This window comes from Asterias rubens, chromosome 16 (genome assembly GCF_902459465.1).
Source record: "Asterias rubens chromosome 16, eAstRub1.3, whole genome shotgun sequence".
NCBI lineage: Eukaryota > Metazoa > Echinodermata > Asteroidea > Forcipulatida > Asteriidae > Asterias > Asterias rubens.
The window spans coordinates 5897155-5916183 of record NC_047077.1 but is presented as its reverse complement, the minus strand read 5'-3'; the positions used below and the strand labels follow the sequence as shown (position 1 = coordinate 5916183).

The window sequence follows — 19029 nt, the reverse complement described above, 5'->3', positions numbered from 1 at the left end:
CCTTGCTCGAGCAAAAATCGCAAAATACCTTGATTTCTTCAGCGCACACACAAAAGCACGAACTTAGGCTAATACAAAAATTAGTACTTTAAGAATATCTAACATTCAATGAGTCATTTTGGTGACTAAAACCACGAAAAGGCACGTTATTAATTGTCAAAATGTAAACATTAAAAATTTACCTGTTTGAGCTGTCCGCCATTTTTGTTTGAATGACCTCTGCGCATATCGCAACCAAAGGTCAAAATTAGCATATATTCAACTAGTTAATGAAGTTTTAACTAGTTTTTAAGTAGCTTTGTTTAACCTCATCGTGCTACTTTCGTCTCCAAAAATGTCTCAATTAAATTTAAAGAATACTTTGTTGTGGAAATCAACATTGATTTGTCTTTAGAACCGGGTAAAATGTAGTAAAATTTGGATTATAACCCGGTTTAATTTAGTTAAAGTTTACTAAACCCAGCTGACCCAGTGACCCAATCTGACAAACACATGCGCACAATGTACACGTTTTGTCCCAACTTGCCAATCGTCCAAACTGTAGTTGGGACGGATCAACTTGAATGTTCAAGTTGGTGCATCCCAATTGTAGTTGAGATTGCCCAAGTATTGTTATTATATTTTTTTAGAGTGAATATTCATTTTGAAAAAAAAAAACAGAGATAAAGAAAGAACTCTTGTAGACGACATAAAACAAAACAAACAAATTATTTATCCGTAATATTAAAAATAACAATTCATAGGACTTTTGAACACTCTCGATAGTCCCAACTATAGTTGGGATGCCCAACTTGAACACTCAAGCTAGGACCAGTCCCAACTATAGTTGGGACGATTGTCAATTGGGACAAAGTATACATATGGCGCGAATGGGCAAAGACATGACAAACTCTGATCAAAATGGTAATTGTATTTTACGTTTTTATGTTATTTGTGCTGGTAAAATTGTACCTTTAAGCTGACAAGGGGGTTCATATTAAGTGTTGTCATAAATAGGTTTATGGGATTATGAGATCGGAGGACCACGGTCCAATCCTGCAATCAATTTAGATCGGCAACTAGTGTTTGTGTACATCACTCTATAGCATGACATAGCAAGGAAGAGCTTACTCATGTCAGTGTCAGTTAGTTCCAAAAAAGGAAATATTCAATACAAATTAATACACTGCACCACTGACTGGCTTAATATTAACAACACTTGTCAACATCAACACAGACCCACAGCTTCTCAACTTTGCTGAAGTTTTCCAAAACAACAGTAATAATTTAAAAATCAAGGGGGGGGGGGGGGAAGCAAGGGTTTGATTTTTTTAAAGAAAAAAAAAGGAAAGTAAATCTTTTTAACAACAGCACCTGCCTGGTGGGGATTTGATCAGAGTGTGTCAAATTTAACTGACTTGACTTTACCTGACTTAACTTGATTTAACTGTTTTGTAAAGTTATATTATACAAAACAGGCTGTTCTTGTTTGTATTAATTGAAAGAGTGTGCTACCGCCATCGGATCTGCCGGCTTTATAGTTTCCTAAAAATGAAAGCCAGTCAGTGACACTGAACACTGCTGAAAATGAATTTAAACATTATAATATCAACTTACTTTTAATAGAGTTTTTCAAATGTACATGATTTATGAAAATGTTTAAGTTAAGTAATTGTGCTTCAAGGAAACCCCCTTCTCAAGCATGTCAAAGCATGAAACAAAAATAAGAACTTTATTTCTACCTTTTCTCTGATTAACCAAGGATATTCGTAAGTATTTTGGAGCTGTTCCTTCAAGTTCATCCACTAAGTCTAAACCAAGCAGTTCATCCAATAAGAAACAGCCAAATGGAACCGGAGGGAAAAGAAAGAGACGTTTAGATGATGACGAGGAAGATTTCCAAGATGGAGGAAAGAGAGGAAAGACTTCCAGCAGTAAACCGGCGAAGATGAAGAAAACTGCCGTCATTTATGATTCAGGTTTGTGCCTCGTTATTCCATTCAAATATTCAATTATTTATTCAAGACTTGTTGACTGGAAAAATTCATTGATTAAGAGATGTTGCCATGGTTTTAGCCAGGATTTGGTGAAAGGGTTTCCAAACTATTGGAGAAAAAAACTATGTGTCTAAATTGTTTTGCACAATAGATTTAGATGACAAATAAAACAGGGTAACCAAATATTAAGCAGTTTTACAAAATTATATGACAAAGTTGCAAATGTTCCCTCCTTTGCTTGCTCCCATTTCAATTTTGTTTTAAGTTAGTCTGGACTGTTTTTCAATCTCATACTTGTCCTGTATTTGTTTTCCTTTTCTTTCCTTTTCACCTATATGGAAAAGACATGTGGAAATGAATTGAATTGAGTTGAGTAACTCAAATACAAATGACTAGAACAAGTTTTGTTGAGTAGTTCCTGAATGACGATTGGTTGACTAAAACCAATCTTCGTAAAGAGAGATTGGCTGTTGCCAGCTTGATATCCCCTCGTGGGAGCCTTTGGTGAGTTGCCTTGTTAGGTAGATCATGTAAACTAAAAAAAGTAGTTTTGTTTTGATTTTTAGATTCAGATGAGGAGACTTTCCCGAAGAAGAGAAAAGGTACAATATCATAGAGCAGCTTCAAAGCAAAGACAAAAGATAAGCCCAATAAAAATATGCTTACTACAGTAAGATTACCAGTTAGCTAGCATTCCACATGTACAATTTGTTACTCGTAATCTGCTTGCTTTTGTTTAGCAGAAAACTTCTAAGCAATATTTGTGGCTTAGGCAGCTCTATGCAATTGGCCCTGATTGACAATGTTCTGATCCGAGATGCCTCTGAGTTGCCCCCAGGGGAATAACGGCCAGCCCTTTCACACCCCCCCCCCAGTCTGCCCCAGCATATGGGCATACCCCGGGGAATACAAATAGCCAACCCAGCTCCGGAGTAGGGGTAAGCAGTAAAACTCTGGGGTATTCTTGAAACCTGCATCCGGAACCCTAGTGAATAGGGACTTTAGGCAAGGACAGTGTTAAAGTGCACCGAGTAACCGTGGGGTTAAACAACTCCTGGGGGGCGTCCCCTAAGCTGCATTCACCAGCCGGGGATAGGAGACACAGTGTGAAAAGAGCTTTATAGGACCTTTGCTAAACCAAGCAGTTAAGAGTTAAAGGCAGTGGACACTATTGGTAATTACTCAAAATAATTATTGGCATAAAACCTTACTTGGTGACGAGTAATGGGGAGAGGTTGATGGTATAAATCATTGTGAGAAACGGCACCCTCTGAAGTGCCTTGGTTTTCGAGAAAGAAGTACTTTTCCATGAATTTGATTTTTAGACCTCAGGTTTAGAACTTGAGGTCTCGAAATCAACCATCTAAACCCACACAACTTTGTTTGACAAGGGTGTTTTTTCTTTCATTATTATCTCGCAAGTTCGATGATCGATTCAGCTCAAATTTTTACAGGTTTGTTATTTTATGCGTATGTTGAGATACGCCAACTGTGAAAGCTAGTCTTTGGCAATTACCAATAGTGTCCATGGCCTTTAAAAGAAAGACTCTACTGCTAGGGTCGCAACGTCAGGCCATTAACTATTTTTTGCATTTATATCATCAGTTCTTTTGATTGGTAAACAGCTAGTTCTATTTTCTCAGTAATAGTGTGTCATTTTTTTCTCAAGTCCCAGCCTCTAAATCACCCATCAGCGTTTCCACGAAGTCATCATCAACCAAGTCCAAGAAAGTCTTGAGCCCCTCCCCCGTCAAGAAAAAGGTCACAACTGTATCAGACTTCTTTGGCGCCAGTCCCATCCAGAGATCTTCCAAAGTCACTCCTAAGAAACCACGTCTGGGCTCGGAGCAACATGAAGATGTGGACTTCAAACAAACGCTGGAACAGTTGGATCAGGAACATAAAACACCTACCAAGGCAGATATCCTCTTCTCAGATAATAATAATACTAATATGGATTTATAATGCGCACTGCACCAACAAAACAACCAAGGCGCCTACAAAAAAAGAAAACCACCGATTTCTGCGATTAGGATCACCATTCTCCGCTTACTGTGCAAGCGTTGAATTTCTGCACCGTCTGTGTAAACAATAAGTGCCTAGTATTGTGGTCTACACACACGCACAAGTAAAAACCCTCTGCTAACTCATGAAATATGCTTGACACAAGCACAGAATCCCCTAATTGATGTAAGAACCGATTCTTTGCTTACGGTAAGCAGAGCAACGAAATTAGGCTTGATCAGCTTACCTCACATTCCTTGTCTGATTTTATCCCTAAAATATTTGTTGTGAGTCCCATGTATCTTCTCCACAAGAGCCCAATTTTTGGGGTGTCTTTTTTTCATTTCTTTTATATTTTCTCTTAACAGTCTCTGCGGACCGATAGTGTTAAATCAACTGATAATTCCTCACCATGTCGAAGAAGCCCAAGAATCTATAAAATGGACGTCAGCCCGGCAATGAAAAAAGGTGAATCTTAAACGATTAGATTTCTCACTTAATTTGATTTTCTCAATAATGAAGATGCTCAGAGCATACTGATGAAGCGTTGAGTTGTCAACCACCGGTTCTTTTCAGAATCACCATTACTCAAAAAAGATTCACACATGCTGTTACTGCAAACCTCACCTGAAGTTAGAAAGAGGTCATTCATTGTTTCATGTTTGAATGTTTCCTCAGCTTAGGACATTCAATAGGTTAGTTTGGTAAAAGTTATGAACATGAGCCCATTTCACACGAGATCTCAAAATGATGGCCGTTTGCTACAGCAAAATGCTCTTAGATACATTCATCTTTGGAGTCAGGACGCTGATAAGTCGCATTAAAAAAACACATATGGCATGCCGAGAAAGCAATAGGTGGTTACCTAACGCAATGACATTACACAAAACGGGACACGGACAGAGCATCACCGAACTGACAAGTGTGTGATCTCGCATAAACGAGCGACGTCGGGAACGATGTGTGTGCTGTGTGAATGTTTGTCATGATTGTATGCAACCTTTGGGACAGACAACTGGCGCCCAAAACAAGGGTTGTTAGTTTTTGGCTTTTGTGTGAAAGGGGCTATAGACCTTTATCAGGGTGTGGCCATCTTGATTTTTCTCCCAATTCAAATGAATGTAACCAAACCTAGGCTGGAAGAAGGAATAGTCTGGTTTCTTTTCATACAATTAATTTTAACATTGATCTTTGTAATGGGATACCGGGAACATTACCCAAATGGTGGCAGCATGATAACAATTTATAGTGAACTCTCATACCCACGTTTTGAACTCTGAGATTAACGCAGACTCTCTTCCATTGTTGAAGGTAAAGGTTTGGCGAGCAAAGTTGCAGAGAAAGTACGAGCTAATTCCACAATCCTAGTAGAAAATACTCCAGAAAGAGGTCAAGGTGAAAGGTCAAGTTCCAGGTCAAAGGTCACTGTGGTGGAAGAAACACCTGTAAGTGTAAGACAAACATCGAAACATCGCAAATCATCAGTAAGTAAAGTTTTAATGCACAATTATAGATATGTAACTTGAGACATAATAATAATAATAATGCAATAATAATAGTTACTTCTTATATAGTGCATCAATTCCTACCTTCAGCTCCACTGAGTTTCTGCATGTCTATGTTTTTTCCTTGTAGCCCTTAACCTAGAGTGGCTTGTAGCCATGTTTTGGGCGACTTGCACAAAAAACATTTAAAAAAATCACTCAGTGATGCTCAAGGCCCTCAAATATATAAGTCTGCTTGTAGTAGGTGAATAGGTGAATAGTTTATATATTTTTTTGCAGACCCACTTTCAGCAAACTTAAATATTATTTTTGAATTTCTTCCAGGATGCCACACCTACAAAGGAGAAAGCCACGCCTACAAAAGCCACGCCTACAAAATCCACGCCTACAAAAGCCACTGCTATAAAGGTCACACCTTCAAAAGCCATGCCTTTAAAAGCTACACAAATTGAAGCAGCAGTATCTGCAAAAACACCAACTAAAGCTACACCAACAAAGGCCACGCCTACAAAGGGCGTGCCTACAAATGCCACGCCTACAAATGCCAGGTCTTCAAGGGCCACACCTACTAAGACACCAAGTGTGACAGGCAGCAAAGAAGTCGAGACACCTGACCAAGACTCAGCATCAAAGAAGAAAGGAGGCGGGGCAAATTACAGGAGATATTTAAGCCGTGATGGACCAAGATCACTTGGTGCTAAGGAAATGCCTGAGGTACATGTAATTAGGAATATTACCATGCTGTTGCCATCTTGGTCATGTTCCCTGCATCAAATAATAGCAATTGGTGCTAATATTCATGGCACAAAAAGGAACCAGACTATTTCTCCTTGCAGCCTCAGTTTGGTTACATTGATTTGAATGACAGAAAATCAAGATGGGCGCATTATGATAAAAGTCTATTAAGTTTGGACTTGATCAGTTTGATGAAAGATGAATGAATGGTGAAGTTTCCATGGGATGAACCATTCATATGCACAGAACAAAACCCCCATAGTGGATGCCAGAAAACATTATTGTACATTGTTTTCCTGCAGTTGACTTGACTTGAAGGTTAAATTTAACGAAAAATGAATGTTTTGCATTCGTGCAATGGAGAGAATATTAACTTTCATTCATTGAAAAAAAAAACCATTCAATTCAATTTGGCTTTTGGCTTTACCTCTTTGTATTGCAACATTCCATCTTTCAACGAATGAAAATATTCTCACCATTGCACTCCGTTGTTTTGACTGTCACAGGGTGAGGAGGGCTGTTTAGCTGGATTGACTTTCGTTATGACTGGAGTTCTGGACTATGTAGAGAAAGATGAAGCCAAAGAAGGGATAGAACGAATGGGAGGTAAAGTTACCACAACAGTGTCAAAGAAAACATCTTATCTCATTACTGGACGCGATCCTGGACCTGCAAAGATACAAAAGGTTTGTTGGCCGGTCTGTCTATTTGGGTATTAATAATAGAGGCTTCTTATTTAGCGCTTTTATCGTCACTCAGTGATGCTCAAGGTACTTCAACATTCAGTATTTTTCTGTAAGGTATGGTACCTACTCCTTTTACATAGCACCATGTGATGGTTTACAAGGTGCTGTAACTCAATATGCTGCCAATCAAATCCCATTCTCTTTTCGATAAGTGCACAGGGTTCTTTTACATGCATTACACAAAACAACGCCTTTACGTCCCTTCGAAGGATGAAGCAATGGTTAAGTGTCTTGCTTAAGGACAAAAGTGACAACCAGGACTCGAACCTACACTCTGCTGATCAGAAACACAAGAGTTTGAGTCCAGTGCTCTTTTCCCCTCCTCCACAGGGTATACGTGAAGTCCATTATTGAATCCTCCAACAAACAGTTCCTGTGCATCATCTTGCCTATCTCAACATTCGTGACCTTTGACCTGTATCAATGATTAGTTTTATTTGTGTTTTATACAGGCTGAATCACATGGCACTAAGATTCTCACCGAAGATGAATTTTTTTATTTCATCCGATCAAGACCAGGAAAGAAATCATCAACAATCAAGGTAGATTTCCAACTTGACAGTTTTCCTGTTTGTTTTACCTGGTAGTGGTTTTTCTTGAATGCTTTTTCTTTCCCTGCTTTCAGGTCTATGTTCAATGATATGTTAGAATGTGTTATTAATATTGTTATTAAAGGGAATGTATACATTTTTCGTAATCACTTAAAAAAATAATTGCAATAAAACCTTTGGTTTTAGCTTAGAGCAAGTTTCGTTAGCACAAAATATTTTGAGAAACATTTCACCTCAAAGGAATCTAGTCGTGTAAAAATCTCTTTTGTGGGTAGTAGTGGCTCTGAGAAAAGCTGGTTTTTGCTCATCGCTTCGATCAGTGTACTCCAGAAGACGATGAGAGTACAACGGATCGTAATGTCAAGCAGAAAAACCAGCGCCTTAGAGTAACCAATACTCACTGAAAAAAATTCTTACATGGTGTCACCGCAAACCTTACCAGCCCTGTATGCTTCATTTTTGGAGAGGCAAAGACACCAAGACATTTTCTCCTTGGTAAATGGCACGCTATGAGGAAATTGTAGTTTCTACTGGAGCATTTCAAGGGCACCAAGGCAATATCAGGGGACATGGAAGCAATCGCCTTTGTTGCCACCGCTAAGTGGCCCCCTGCCTTACTTTAGTATTTTCCACAATGCATAGCCTTATCTTACAAATACTATTATCATTGTTTAACTAGAAGGAAGAAATGGCTCAAAAAGAGAAGCCTCGAGCAGTCAAGCAACCTTCTCCAGTTCCAACCCAGTCTCCCAAACCATCAACATCGCACCAACTACCCAGTACATCATCCCAACCTAAAAGTCAACCTACTCAAGCAGCTGACCAATCAGGAGAGAGCTTACTGTGGGTCGACAAATATAAACCACATACTATGAAGCAGTTGATTGGCCAGCAAGGAGATCGGAGTTGTGCAAATAAACTCTTAAAGTGGCTTAAACGCTGGCATGACAACAACGCTGGACCCAGCAAAGAGAGAGGTAGTGGTCTATGAATTTTGAGTATTTCCTGTTTATGTTGGGTTGTCATTTAGCTTTCGCGAAAGACTCTGCTAGGGTCGAAACGTCAGGCCTTTAACTATTTTGTGCATTTATTTGTGCCATGTCATGGTTAAGTGGTTAAGAGCACCAAACTCAAGCTCTGGTGTTTCTGATCAGCAGAGTGTGGGTTCTAATCCCAATCCTGACACTGTTGTTCTTTAAAAGCAAGACACTAAACCATGATGCTTTATCCGTCGGATGGGACATAGACCTGTAATGCACGTAAAAGAACCCAGTGCACGTATCATTAAGAGAAGGGATTTGCCCCTGTGCTGGTTTAAATGACAGCATATTGCCCTACAGCAGCTTGTAAAGACCTAGCTCCACATACCTTGCAAGACAAAATACTAAGCGCTTTGATATGCCCCTAGGCATGTGATAAAGCGCTATATGAGAATTGAGTATTATTGTGATTATAATGACAAACTCATTACCTCTCTGTTTCAGCTCGATTCAATAAAGACGATGGTTTCTGCTTCAAGGCTGCCTTGCTATCTGGACCTCCTGGTATTGGTAAAACAACAACAGCTGAGTTAGTATGCAAGGTAAGAAATCAATGTGTACTTGCCGTGACTTCAAAACTTAGGACCTGTAACAAATGAGACAGTAGGTATTTGATCTAATATGTGTTAAATTTGCATCGGGATAAAGATTATCATTTGGTTTTACCCATACACCGATGTGTGTTACCACTGTATACTCGGTACTTTCCTGAGTTCTGTGAAAAAAAATCACAGGCATACCCGAGTGGAATGCAAACCCACAACCTTTGCTAATAGAGCAGGGCCCAATTTCATGGCTCTGCTTACCGCTGAGTTCTGTGCTTACGATCACAATTCCCTGCTTACGCGCAAGCGCCGAGTTTCTGCGCTATTCTTGTAAGCGTAGAGTGCCTAGTAACAATGAGTACGCACGCGCAGAAGCAAAAATTTGCCGCTTACTTGTGAAATACGCTTGCCGTAAGCACAGAATAACCTGTTCCCGTAAGCGCTGATTCTGTGCTTATGGTAAGCAAAGCCATGAAATTGGACCCAGATGTCTTACCAACTAGACCACTGACATTGCCCCGTACCTAGAGGCAGTTTGAATTCTAAATTATTAGTAGCGGGTACATGTACCTCAACGATTTAATATATTTAAAATTTGCATAGGGGTATAGAATATTATTTAGTTTCACCCTTTGTCAGGATAGAGAGTTCAACAAAGGAGAGTCCACCGATTGGAGGCCGTTGTCATTTGGTTTAGCCATCGGGGTGTGGCAGAAAAATTCCATGCTAACTTTGACATAAGCACGGAATTCCCTGCTTTTGTAAGTGCTGATTTGTAAGCAGAGCCATGAAATTGGGCCCAGATTCTTTAAGAATGATTTGTTATTTTTTCTTATTTCCAGGAGTTGGGTTATGAGACATTAGAACTCAACGCCAGCTCGTCACGAAGTAAGAAAACACTAGATGTCATCATGAAGGAATTCTTACACACTGACTCAATCCAAGGCTACTTAAAGGTCAAAGGTGATCAGAGCAAAGGGTCAGAGGTTAAAGTTCATCGTCAGTGCCTTTTGATGGATGAGGTCGATGGGATGTCTGGGAATGAGGACCGGGGCGGAGTTCAGGTACAAATGTTTCTCTATTGATCATTTTGGTTTTAATTATGGTGTGTCGTATCCGAGCAGTCAAGTGCACCTGACTCAAGCTCTGGTGTTTCTGTTCAGCAGAGTGTGGGTTTGAGTCCCAGTCATGACCATTGTGTCCTTAAGCAAGACACTTAACCATGGTTGCTCATTGATTCGAAAGGATAGTAAAGCCATTGGTCACTTGTGTGGTGTAATGTACATAAATGAACCCAGTTACACTTATCGCTAAGAAAAGGGGTGTGACCCGGTATTTGCTCTTTGAGTTTAAACAAAGCTGAAATGTACCTTAATCAAATCCAACAGCATGAAGCATTTCAACGTCGGACTCCGTTATATTGTCTCTGACTTGATGGGCATCTATGCAAGTAAAACAGAAGAACAATTTTTCGGCGAAAAAATTACACATTTTTACAAGATGATCAGCTTTCTTTACCTAGTGAGGTTTGCTGTAAAGTCTCTTTGGTGTAGCATTGCCTCTGAACTGAAAAGAACCTGTGGTTAACGACTCAGCGTTTCGATCAGTATGCTCTGAACGTCTTTAGAAGAATGCTGGAGTCTGTTGCTGTTTTCTTTAGATGTTTCATCTAGTATTATTGTGTTGTATAATAACATTTCTGTTTGTATTTTTACTTTGATAGGAGTTTATCCAGATGATCAAGAAATCTCACATCCCTGTGATCTGTATGTGCAATGATCGTAATCATCCTAAGATTAGATCATTAGCGAATCATTGCTTTGATCTTCGATTCTATCGACCTCAGGTCAAACAGATTAAGGTAAACAAAAAATCAATCAATCAAATCAATCAGACTTCTGTTTGATAATGTATTCTATTGTGTTTTTTTGTAACAATTTGTAGATTTGGGGTCGAACAAAAACAAATTTAGTTGAAGCTAAGTGTTATTATTATTATTATTAAACACACAATGCATATTGAGTGATTGCAGATGCATTTGAATGCTAATAATGTTGGAAGGGCTTTGAGAAGCCCTCGGGTGTGAAAAGCGCTATATAAAAACGGGTTATTGGTATTATTATTATTATTTCAGGGTGCGATGTTATCCATTGCATTCAAGGAAGGTGTAACAATCCCACCGTTAGCCATGGAGCATATCATCACGGCATCAAATCAAGATATCAGACAGGTTTGTAGAAATGACACTCTAAGTCTCAGTCCCTCTCCAAAAGGCGCTGGAGTGCGCTGTTGTATACACGTATGCATTGGCTTGTCATGGCCGAGCGGTCTAGTTCACCGAAACCAAAGCTCTGGTGTTGTCAGCAGCAGAGTGTGGGTTTGAATCCCAGTCATGACACTCAGTCCCTCATTAAAAGGCGCTGGGGTGCGCTGTTGTATACACGTGTGCATTGGCTTGTCATGGCCGAGCGGTCTAGTTCACCGAACCCAAGCTCTGGTGTTGTCAGCAGCAGAGTGTGGGTTCGAATCCCAGTCATGACACTCAGTCCCTCATCTAAAGGCGCTGGAATGCGCTGTTGTATACACGTGTGCATTGGCTTGTCATGGCCGAGCGGTCTAGTTCACCGAACCCAAGCTCTGGTGTTGTCAGCAGCAGAGTGTGGGTTTGAATCCCAGTCATGACACTCGGTCCCTCATTAAAAGGCGCTGGAATGCGCTGTTGTATACACGTGTGCATTGGCTTGTCATGGCCGAGCGGTCTAGTTCACCGAAACCAAAGCTCTGGTGTTGTCAGCAGCAGAGTGTGGGTTTGAATCCCAGTCATGACACTCAGTCCCTCATTAAAAGGCGCTGGGGTGCGCTGTTGTATACACGTGTGCATTGGCTTGTCATGGCCGAGCGGTCTAGTTCACCGAACCCAAGCTCTGGTGTTGTCAGCAGCAGAGTGTGGGTTCGAATCCCAGTCATGACACTCAGTCCCTCATCTAAAGGCGCTGGAATGCGCTGTTGTATACACGTGTGCATTGGCTTGTCATGGCCGAGCGGTCTAGTTCACCGAACCCAAGCTCTGGTGTTGTCAGCAGCAGAGTGTGGGTTTGAATCCCAGTCATGACACTCAGTCCCTCATTAAAAGGCGCTGGAATGCGCTGTTGTATACACGTGTGCATTGGCTTGTCATGGCCGAGCGGTCTAGTTCACCGAAACCAAAGCTCTGGTGTTGTCAGCAGCAGAGTGTGGGTTCGAGTCCCGGTCATGACACTTGTGCCCTTGAGCAAGGCACTTAACCATAATTGCCTCTAAAAAGTTGGGAAGGTAGTGCATTCTGCTCTACCAGCCAGGCTTCTAGCGTGCATCATAAAATGAAACAAATTTGAACAGTCCCTCAGTCATTTCTTCCTAATTAGAATTTGACTACCAATAATAATGTAGCTCTATTGTTTGATACCATTGTTTGTAGTTATTGTCATTCTAAGCCTTGTACTAAAAATAGGGCTTGATCGCCAAATTATATCTACTGTTGGCCCTGGTACTCGTGTAGCTTTTGGTCAACGGACCACAGTTAAGAGAAACACTGTTTCTACGATCATGATGATGAACTTCTCAAGTCAGTACAGTTTGACTATTTATCTCTTTCATGATTTTCATCTGTCTTGTTTCTTGCATGGATTGTACTTTTAGGTTCTTCATAATATGAGTATGTGGAGCGCTGGAATGAAGAAACTCAGCCAAGACCAGGTGGATTCTGATGCTCAGAAGGCCAAGAAAGATCTCAAACTGGTTAGTATCAGTTTAGTATCACAACTTAGTTTGTAGAACTGGTTACTTCAAGTTAAAACCATAACTCGTAAATGGTTAGGTCGAGACTAAACCAAATTGATAAAATTGGTTAGTTCAATGTTAAATCAATTTGATTGAACTGGTGAACTAACTAAAAAACCATTATTTAAAAAATGCCCTAGACACTTCAGGCAATCCTATTGGTTGAAAGGTTGTCACATGACCATGTTTATCTGGTATTAAATGGCTAATAAAGACATAGTTGGAGCTGTTCAAGACCAGTAGCACATTCAGCGTTTATAGCTACATGCAACTTGACACCCAGGCTTACGCAGGCGCTAATAACGCACAAGGCAAATATTTACATGCGGCATGGGACACTAAAGGCAGTGGACACTATTGGTAATTACTCAAAATAATTATTAGTATAAAACCTTACTTAGTTACGAGTAATGGGAAAGGTTGATGGTATAAAACATTGTGAGAAACGGCTCCCTCTGAAGTGACAAAGTTTTCGAGAAAGAAGTAATTTTCCACGAATTTGATTTCGAGACCTCAGATTAAGAATTTGAGGTCTCGAAATCAACCATCTTAATGCACACAACAAGGGTGTTTTTCTTTCATTTTTATCTCGCAACTTCAACGACCAATTGAGCCCAAATTTTCACAGGTTTGTTATTGTATGCATATGTTGAGATACACCAAGTGAGAAGACTGGTCTTTGACAATTACCAAAGGGGTCCAGTGTCTTTAAGCCATAGGTTCTGTGGATAGGATTGGTAGTGCACATAAAAGAACACAGAACACTTTTTATGGAAGAGTAGGGGTTAACCCCTGTGTTTCTGGTTCACATAGCAAGCACCCTTGTTTACAGGTTTCCTCAGGCTTGAGAGCTACATTTTATGAGAAATAAGTAATCTAATTTCGCGTTTGGAGTTTATCGCTTAGTGAGCATTTTATTCATTTTTTTCTTCCATCGATGTCATGCAAAATGTGTTAGCGGTTTTAAACTATTTTCTCGTGACCCAGGTGGCCGATCGATCTCAAACTTCTACAGATTTTTCAGTTTATGAATATGGCGGATTACATAGAGTGCTAACACTGCCATCCACTGTTTTGTTAGCAAAACCAATTCTGTAATGTTCCTTTAACTTCACTTATAAGCAGCCTAAGTTTCATAACCAGAAATAATAAGTTGGTTTAAATGTGAATTGTTGACAGGGTCCATGGGATGTATTGCGGCAAGTGTTTGCTTGCGGGGAGGAAGCGGAGAAGATGTCTCTGATCGATAAGATGGGATTATTCTTCCACGATTATTCCATCGCGCCTCTCTTTGTCCAAGAAAACTACTTGGCTGTCCGACCCAAGAAAGCCAAGTAAGTATCAAGGCCCAATTTCATAGAAATGTTATTATACAGAAAATTCTGCATGGCAAATTTCTTGGCTAAGCAAGAAATGGCCGGGGTACTAAGCACAGCAATTTTAAAAAACAAGCGTAGATAACAATAGAAGTTTACCTGGCAAGTTTGCTGTCGCCAGATGTCTTTCATAGCCTTTTTTCAAATAAAACATTCATTCATCCCTTGAATGTAGTCCTGATTGGATCACCACAGCTCTCTTTCTTCACTCATGCATGTGAGGGTGCCAATGTTTCCGCTCGGCCTGTAATGTTTATTCCTGCAAAATATTATAACAGTACCAAGTTTTTATAGCACAATAACTGTTTTAGCAATGCGCTTTACATTAGTGCCCTGGTCAATGGGCCAATAACATTTCTTTAATCTTTCTCGGCTCTCTGGGGAGTAAACAGCCCGGGCAACCATAGCTCTCAAAAGGTTTTTCTTACACATAATCAACCTCTACCCTCGCAGTCACCCATTTATTCCCCTGGGTGAAGAGAAGCAATTATAGTAAAGCATCTTTCTCAAGGACACAAGTGTCACGACTGGGACCTGAACCCACACTCTGATAACTGAACCATCAGAACTTGAATTCAGTGCTCTTAACCACTTGAGCATAATACTATTTTGGTAAATGACGACCACCTAATAATAATAATAGTAAAAATGAACAGCATTTATAAGAGCCACTATAAATATAAATATTAATAGTAAACTTGCAGGAACAACCATGGGTAAAAACTCTTTTGAAGGAGTGGTGGTCTTTTGAAGGAGACGAGCAGAAGAGGAGCAGAGAATACTGAAGATGAGCAGAGTATACTGTTTGAAACGTCGAGACCAAACCGGCTCTTTTCAGAGCCACCACTCCTTCAAAAGAGTTTTTACCCATGGTTGTACCCGCAAGTTGACTATTCATATTTATATTTATAGTGGCTCTTATTCTCCACACCATGCAAAGCTCTAAACACCATTTAGCATTTATAAGGGTCATTATTGAATCACAGATTCCTTAATGTGCCTAACAATAGAAACAAAGAGCTAAAAACCTGACCAAATAAAACTATAGGAATAATACTCAGTATGAATGCGGGTTTTATGGAATTATATTTTGCTAATTACAGAGGAGATCTCAAGAAGCATCTTGATCTGATAAGCAAAGCTGCAGACAGTATGTGTCAAGGGGATCTTGTGGATAGAGCAATCCGTACTACCCAACGATGGAGTCTGTTACCAACACAGGTTTGTCACACAAGCTAAAGTTGTTTGTGCTTAGCAAGTTTGTGTACTTAGAGACTCTATGAAACTAGGCCCTGGGCAAACCTGTTAGTGACAATTGCATTGGGTTCTTTTTTTGTGATACACAACACAAAAGCACCACTTAATGCTTCAGAAGGTGCTGTGGCACAATATGCAGCCAAAACCAGGAACTCCGGGGCAAACCCCTTCTGTTACACACCACACGGGACCAACGGCTTTACGTCACATCCGAAGGTGTTGATATAATATTGCAACATGACAGAGTTTGTTTTAAAGGAACAAAACAGTTGCTGGCAGTGTAAGCACTTCATGTAATCAATCATTCACATAAACTGACAAACCTGTAGAAGTTTGAGATCGATCGGCCATCTGGGTCATAAGAAAATAGTGACAAACCGGTTACATTTTGCATAACATTGATGCAAAAAAAAAAAACCCACTCTGAGCGATAACTCCAGTAGTTTTATTTCTCATCAAATATGACATTTCAAACGAAAGTGATGTTTTTTACTATCATCAAAAGACAGTGTAAGTTTGATGTAAATATGTGATCTTGGACAAGTTTTTTTCTTACCAATTCCATAATGTTCCTTTATTTTCTCGCCCATCCAGGCGATCTTCGCCAGCGTCGTTCCTGGTGCGATTATGAAAGGCTACCTGAAGGAGATGATTACATTCCCAAGCTGGTTGGGAAAGAATTCAACGAGAAACAAGAACCAAAGATTACTGCAAGAAATCCAGCAACATATGAGACTGTCGTAAGTGTATATCATTGTGTCAGGGCAAAAAGCAATGTTAGTAATTCATAATAGTAGTAAAGAACTCCTATACATGCTCTAACAAGCAAACTAGTAAGAAAGACATCAGGAATGGTAAACCACCTTAAACCGATAAATGTTAGCTTCTACAAAGCATTCCTTACAAAGGGACAGTCTCGTCACTAAGCAAGGTGGCATCATTATCTCGGGGCCAATTTCATGAAGATAAAGTTGTTAAGCAGAAAATACTGCTAAGCAATTTTAAATGCTGAGCAATTTTCTCTGCTAAGCAAACATTGAGTTGGGCACCAGTCACAACAATGTAAACTTTTTTTGCTGGTAACATATTTCTGTTAAGCAATACTATTCTGTGCTTAGCAAGTTTTGTGCTTACAGGCTTTATGAAATTGAGCCCAGGTTAGTTTTATTTGTATAGAAACTTACCTGGTAAGTCTGCTGCCACCTAGTGTTCAAAAAGTCTTGGGTAGTTTGGTGTTACTTTTTCTGCCACATTTGAAATAAATTTCTAACCTCAAGTATTATTATGTTTTACAGTGCAGCAGCCAGCATCAAAGATGTCAACTTTGACTACATCCCACGCTTACGGGATTTTCTAACGCAACCTCTGTTGACTCGGGAATCAGAAGGCGTGTCAGAGGTCGTTGAGTTGCTCAATAGCTACGATCTTACAAGAGAGGATTTTGATACTGTGCTGGAAGTGAGTCAGTTTGAAGGAAGGACGAAACCAATGGCAGCTGTACCACCAAAGGTAAAAACAAATGTGGCTTCTTATACAGCGCTTATAACCGTCACTCTGTGAATGACACTCAAGGCCCTTTAACATTCTGTATTTTCCTGCAAAGCATTATGGAGCTGGAAGTATGAGACAGATTCCTTTACGATAGCACCATGGTATGGTTTACAAGGTGCTGTGTTGATGAAAAAACTTTTAAAGCACACTTTCGGAACAGAAAAAAAAAAAAAGTTCACAGATTTACAAATAACTTACAGGGTTTACAAAAGGTAATGGTGAAAGACTTCTCTTGAAATATTATTCCATGAAATGCTTTACTTTTCGAGAAAACATTAAAACATTTATCAATTCTTGCTAACGAGAATTACAGATTTATTTTGAACACATGTCATGACACGGCGAAACGTTCGGAAACAAGGTTGGGTTTTCCCGTATTTTCTCCAGACTCCGATGACCGATTGAGCCTAAATTTTCACAGGTTTGTTATTTTATATAAAAGTTGTGATACACGAAGTGTGGGCCTTTAGACAATACTGTTCATCGAAAGTGTCCAATGGCTTTAAACGAACATGACAAAGTAAATTTTTGCCAACAAAACAGTTGTTGGCAGTGTAAGCCGCCATATCGGAAACTGACAAACCTGTAGAAGTTTGAGATTGGTCGGCCATCTGGGTCATGAGAAAATAGTGAGAAGGGATTACACATGTTGCATTGCATCGATGCAAACCAAAAATGAATAAAACACTCACTGAGCGATTAACTCCCAATCGGGAAAAATTTGTTGTTTTTATTTTTTATCAAATACGACATTTAAGAAAAATATATTTCAAGGGATGATTTTTACTATCATCATCAATAGACCGTGTAAGTTTTATTTAAATCTGTTTTCTTACCAAGTCTGTAATGTTCCTTTAATCCCCAGGTCAAAGCGGCTTTCACAAGAGCATTCAACAAAGAAGGACACATGATGCCATATGCATTTGGTGATGTCGGCAAGAAACGTAAAGGTGCTGTTGCTATGGAGGATGGGGATGGCTATGGTGATGAGGAGGGGGCGGAGCCTGCTGTGGGGGAGGAAGAGGATAGTGATGATGACATCAGTAAGAATGCTATGATCAAGGTAACGTCATTCGTAATATGATGAGTGTTTAACATGGTCCCAATTTCATAGAGCTGCATTGGCACAGAATAATGCTTAGCTAAAAGCAGAAATTAGTAGGTTACCAGTCATAAATGCACTTGAAGCATGGTAGTTTGGCTGGGAACCTTATTCTGGTAAGCGTTATTTTGTTATGCTTAGCTACTTTTTGTGCTTTAGCAGCTCCCTGAAATTGGGTCCAGATGTTAAATTTGCATCGGGAGTAACAAATATTGATTGGTGTTACCCATGCAACAAAATTTGTTGTCAAAGTTTTTCAATCCTAAGTGTGTTTGTATTTCTTTGACAGGTTAAGAAAACCAAAGGTGAATCAAGCAGTACAACCAGTGGGGTCAAAGGTAAATGTTCAAAGGGCAAAGCAGCAGCCAAAGGACGAGGGACTGCAAAGGGAAAATCAAAAGCCAAATAGTTGACGTTAATCTAGAAACAAGACTATCTGTCAGGCTTAAGAAGGAGGAAGTTTTGATAACAAAACTGGGAAGCTGCCCAGTGATGATGTTTTTAAACATTGGGTGCGTTCGTTTAGCTTCCCTGGGTTGACCCGGTCTGCCCCGGTACGTTTGAATAGCTTTGACGTTATTCCAGGGGCTCACCCAGGTCAGCCCCGAGTGCCCTGCTTATGGAGTGGGTCACTTGGTGGTGACCTGATGTGCATGACAACAACACAAGAGGGCGAGTGTGATCGTTTGATTAGCTCTTGTCAGGGGCTCACCCGAGTGAGCACCGCAGGGTCGACCCAGGGTGCTAATAGAACGCACCCATTATATACCATGTCACTTACGACATCCCTAGGGCCCAATTTCATAGAGCTGCTGAACTGCC

General features: G+C 40.0%; 1 protein-coding gene across 1 annotated transcript; it reads left to right on the top strand.

Annotated features, from left to right (window-relative positions):
* The first annotated feature begins 864 nt into the window (after positions 1-864).
* LOC117300776 (replication factor C subunit 1-like) lies at positions 865-18770 on the top strand. The gene is made up of 21 exons (XM_033784568.1): positions 865-903; positions 1742-1958; positions 2543-2578; positions 3646-3893; positions 4349-4448; positions 5292-5464; positions 5810-6199; positions 6727-6906; positions 7419-7508; positions 8197-8494; positions 9002-9099; positions 9945-10166; positions 10826-10963; positions 11237-11332; positions 12781-12879; positions 14101-14255; positions 15401-15518; positions 16149-16294; positions 16850-17063; positions 17971-18168; positions 18497-18770. Exons 1-21 carry the CDS (start codon positions 901-903, stop codon positions 18614-18616), a joined length of 3339 nt encoding a protein of 1112 aa, XP_033640459.1. The 5' UTR covers positions 865-900; the 3' UTR covers positions 18617-18770.
* The last annotated feature ends 259 nt before the right edge of the window (positions 18771-19029 follow it).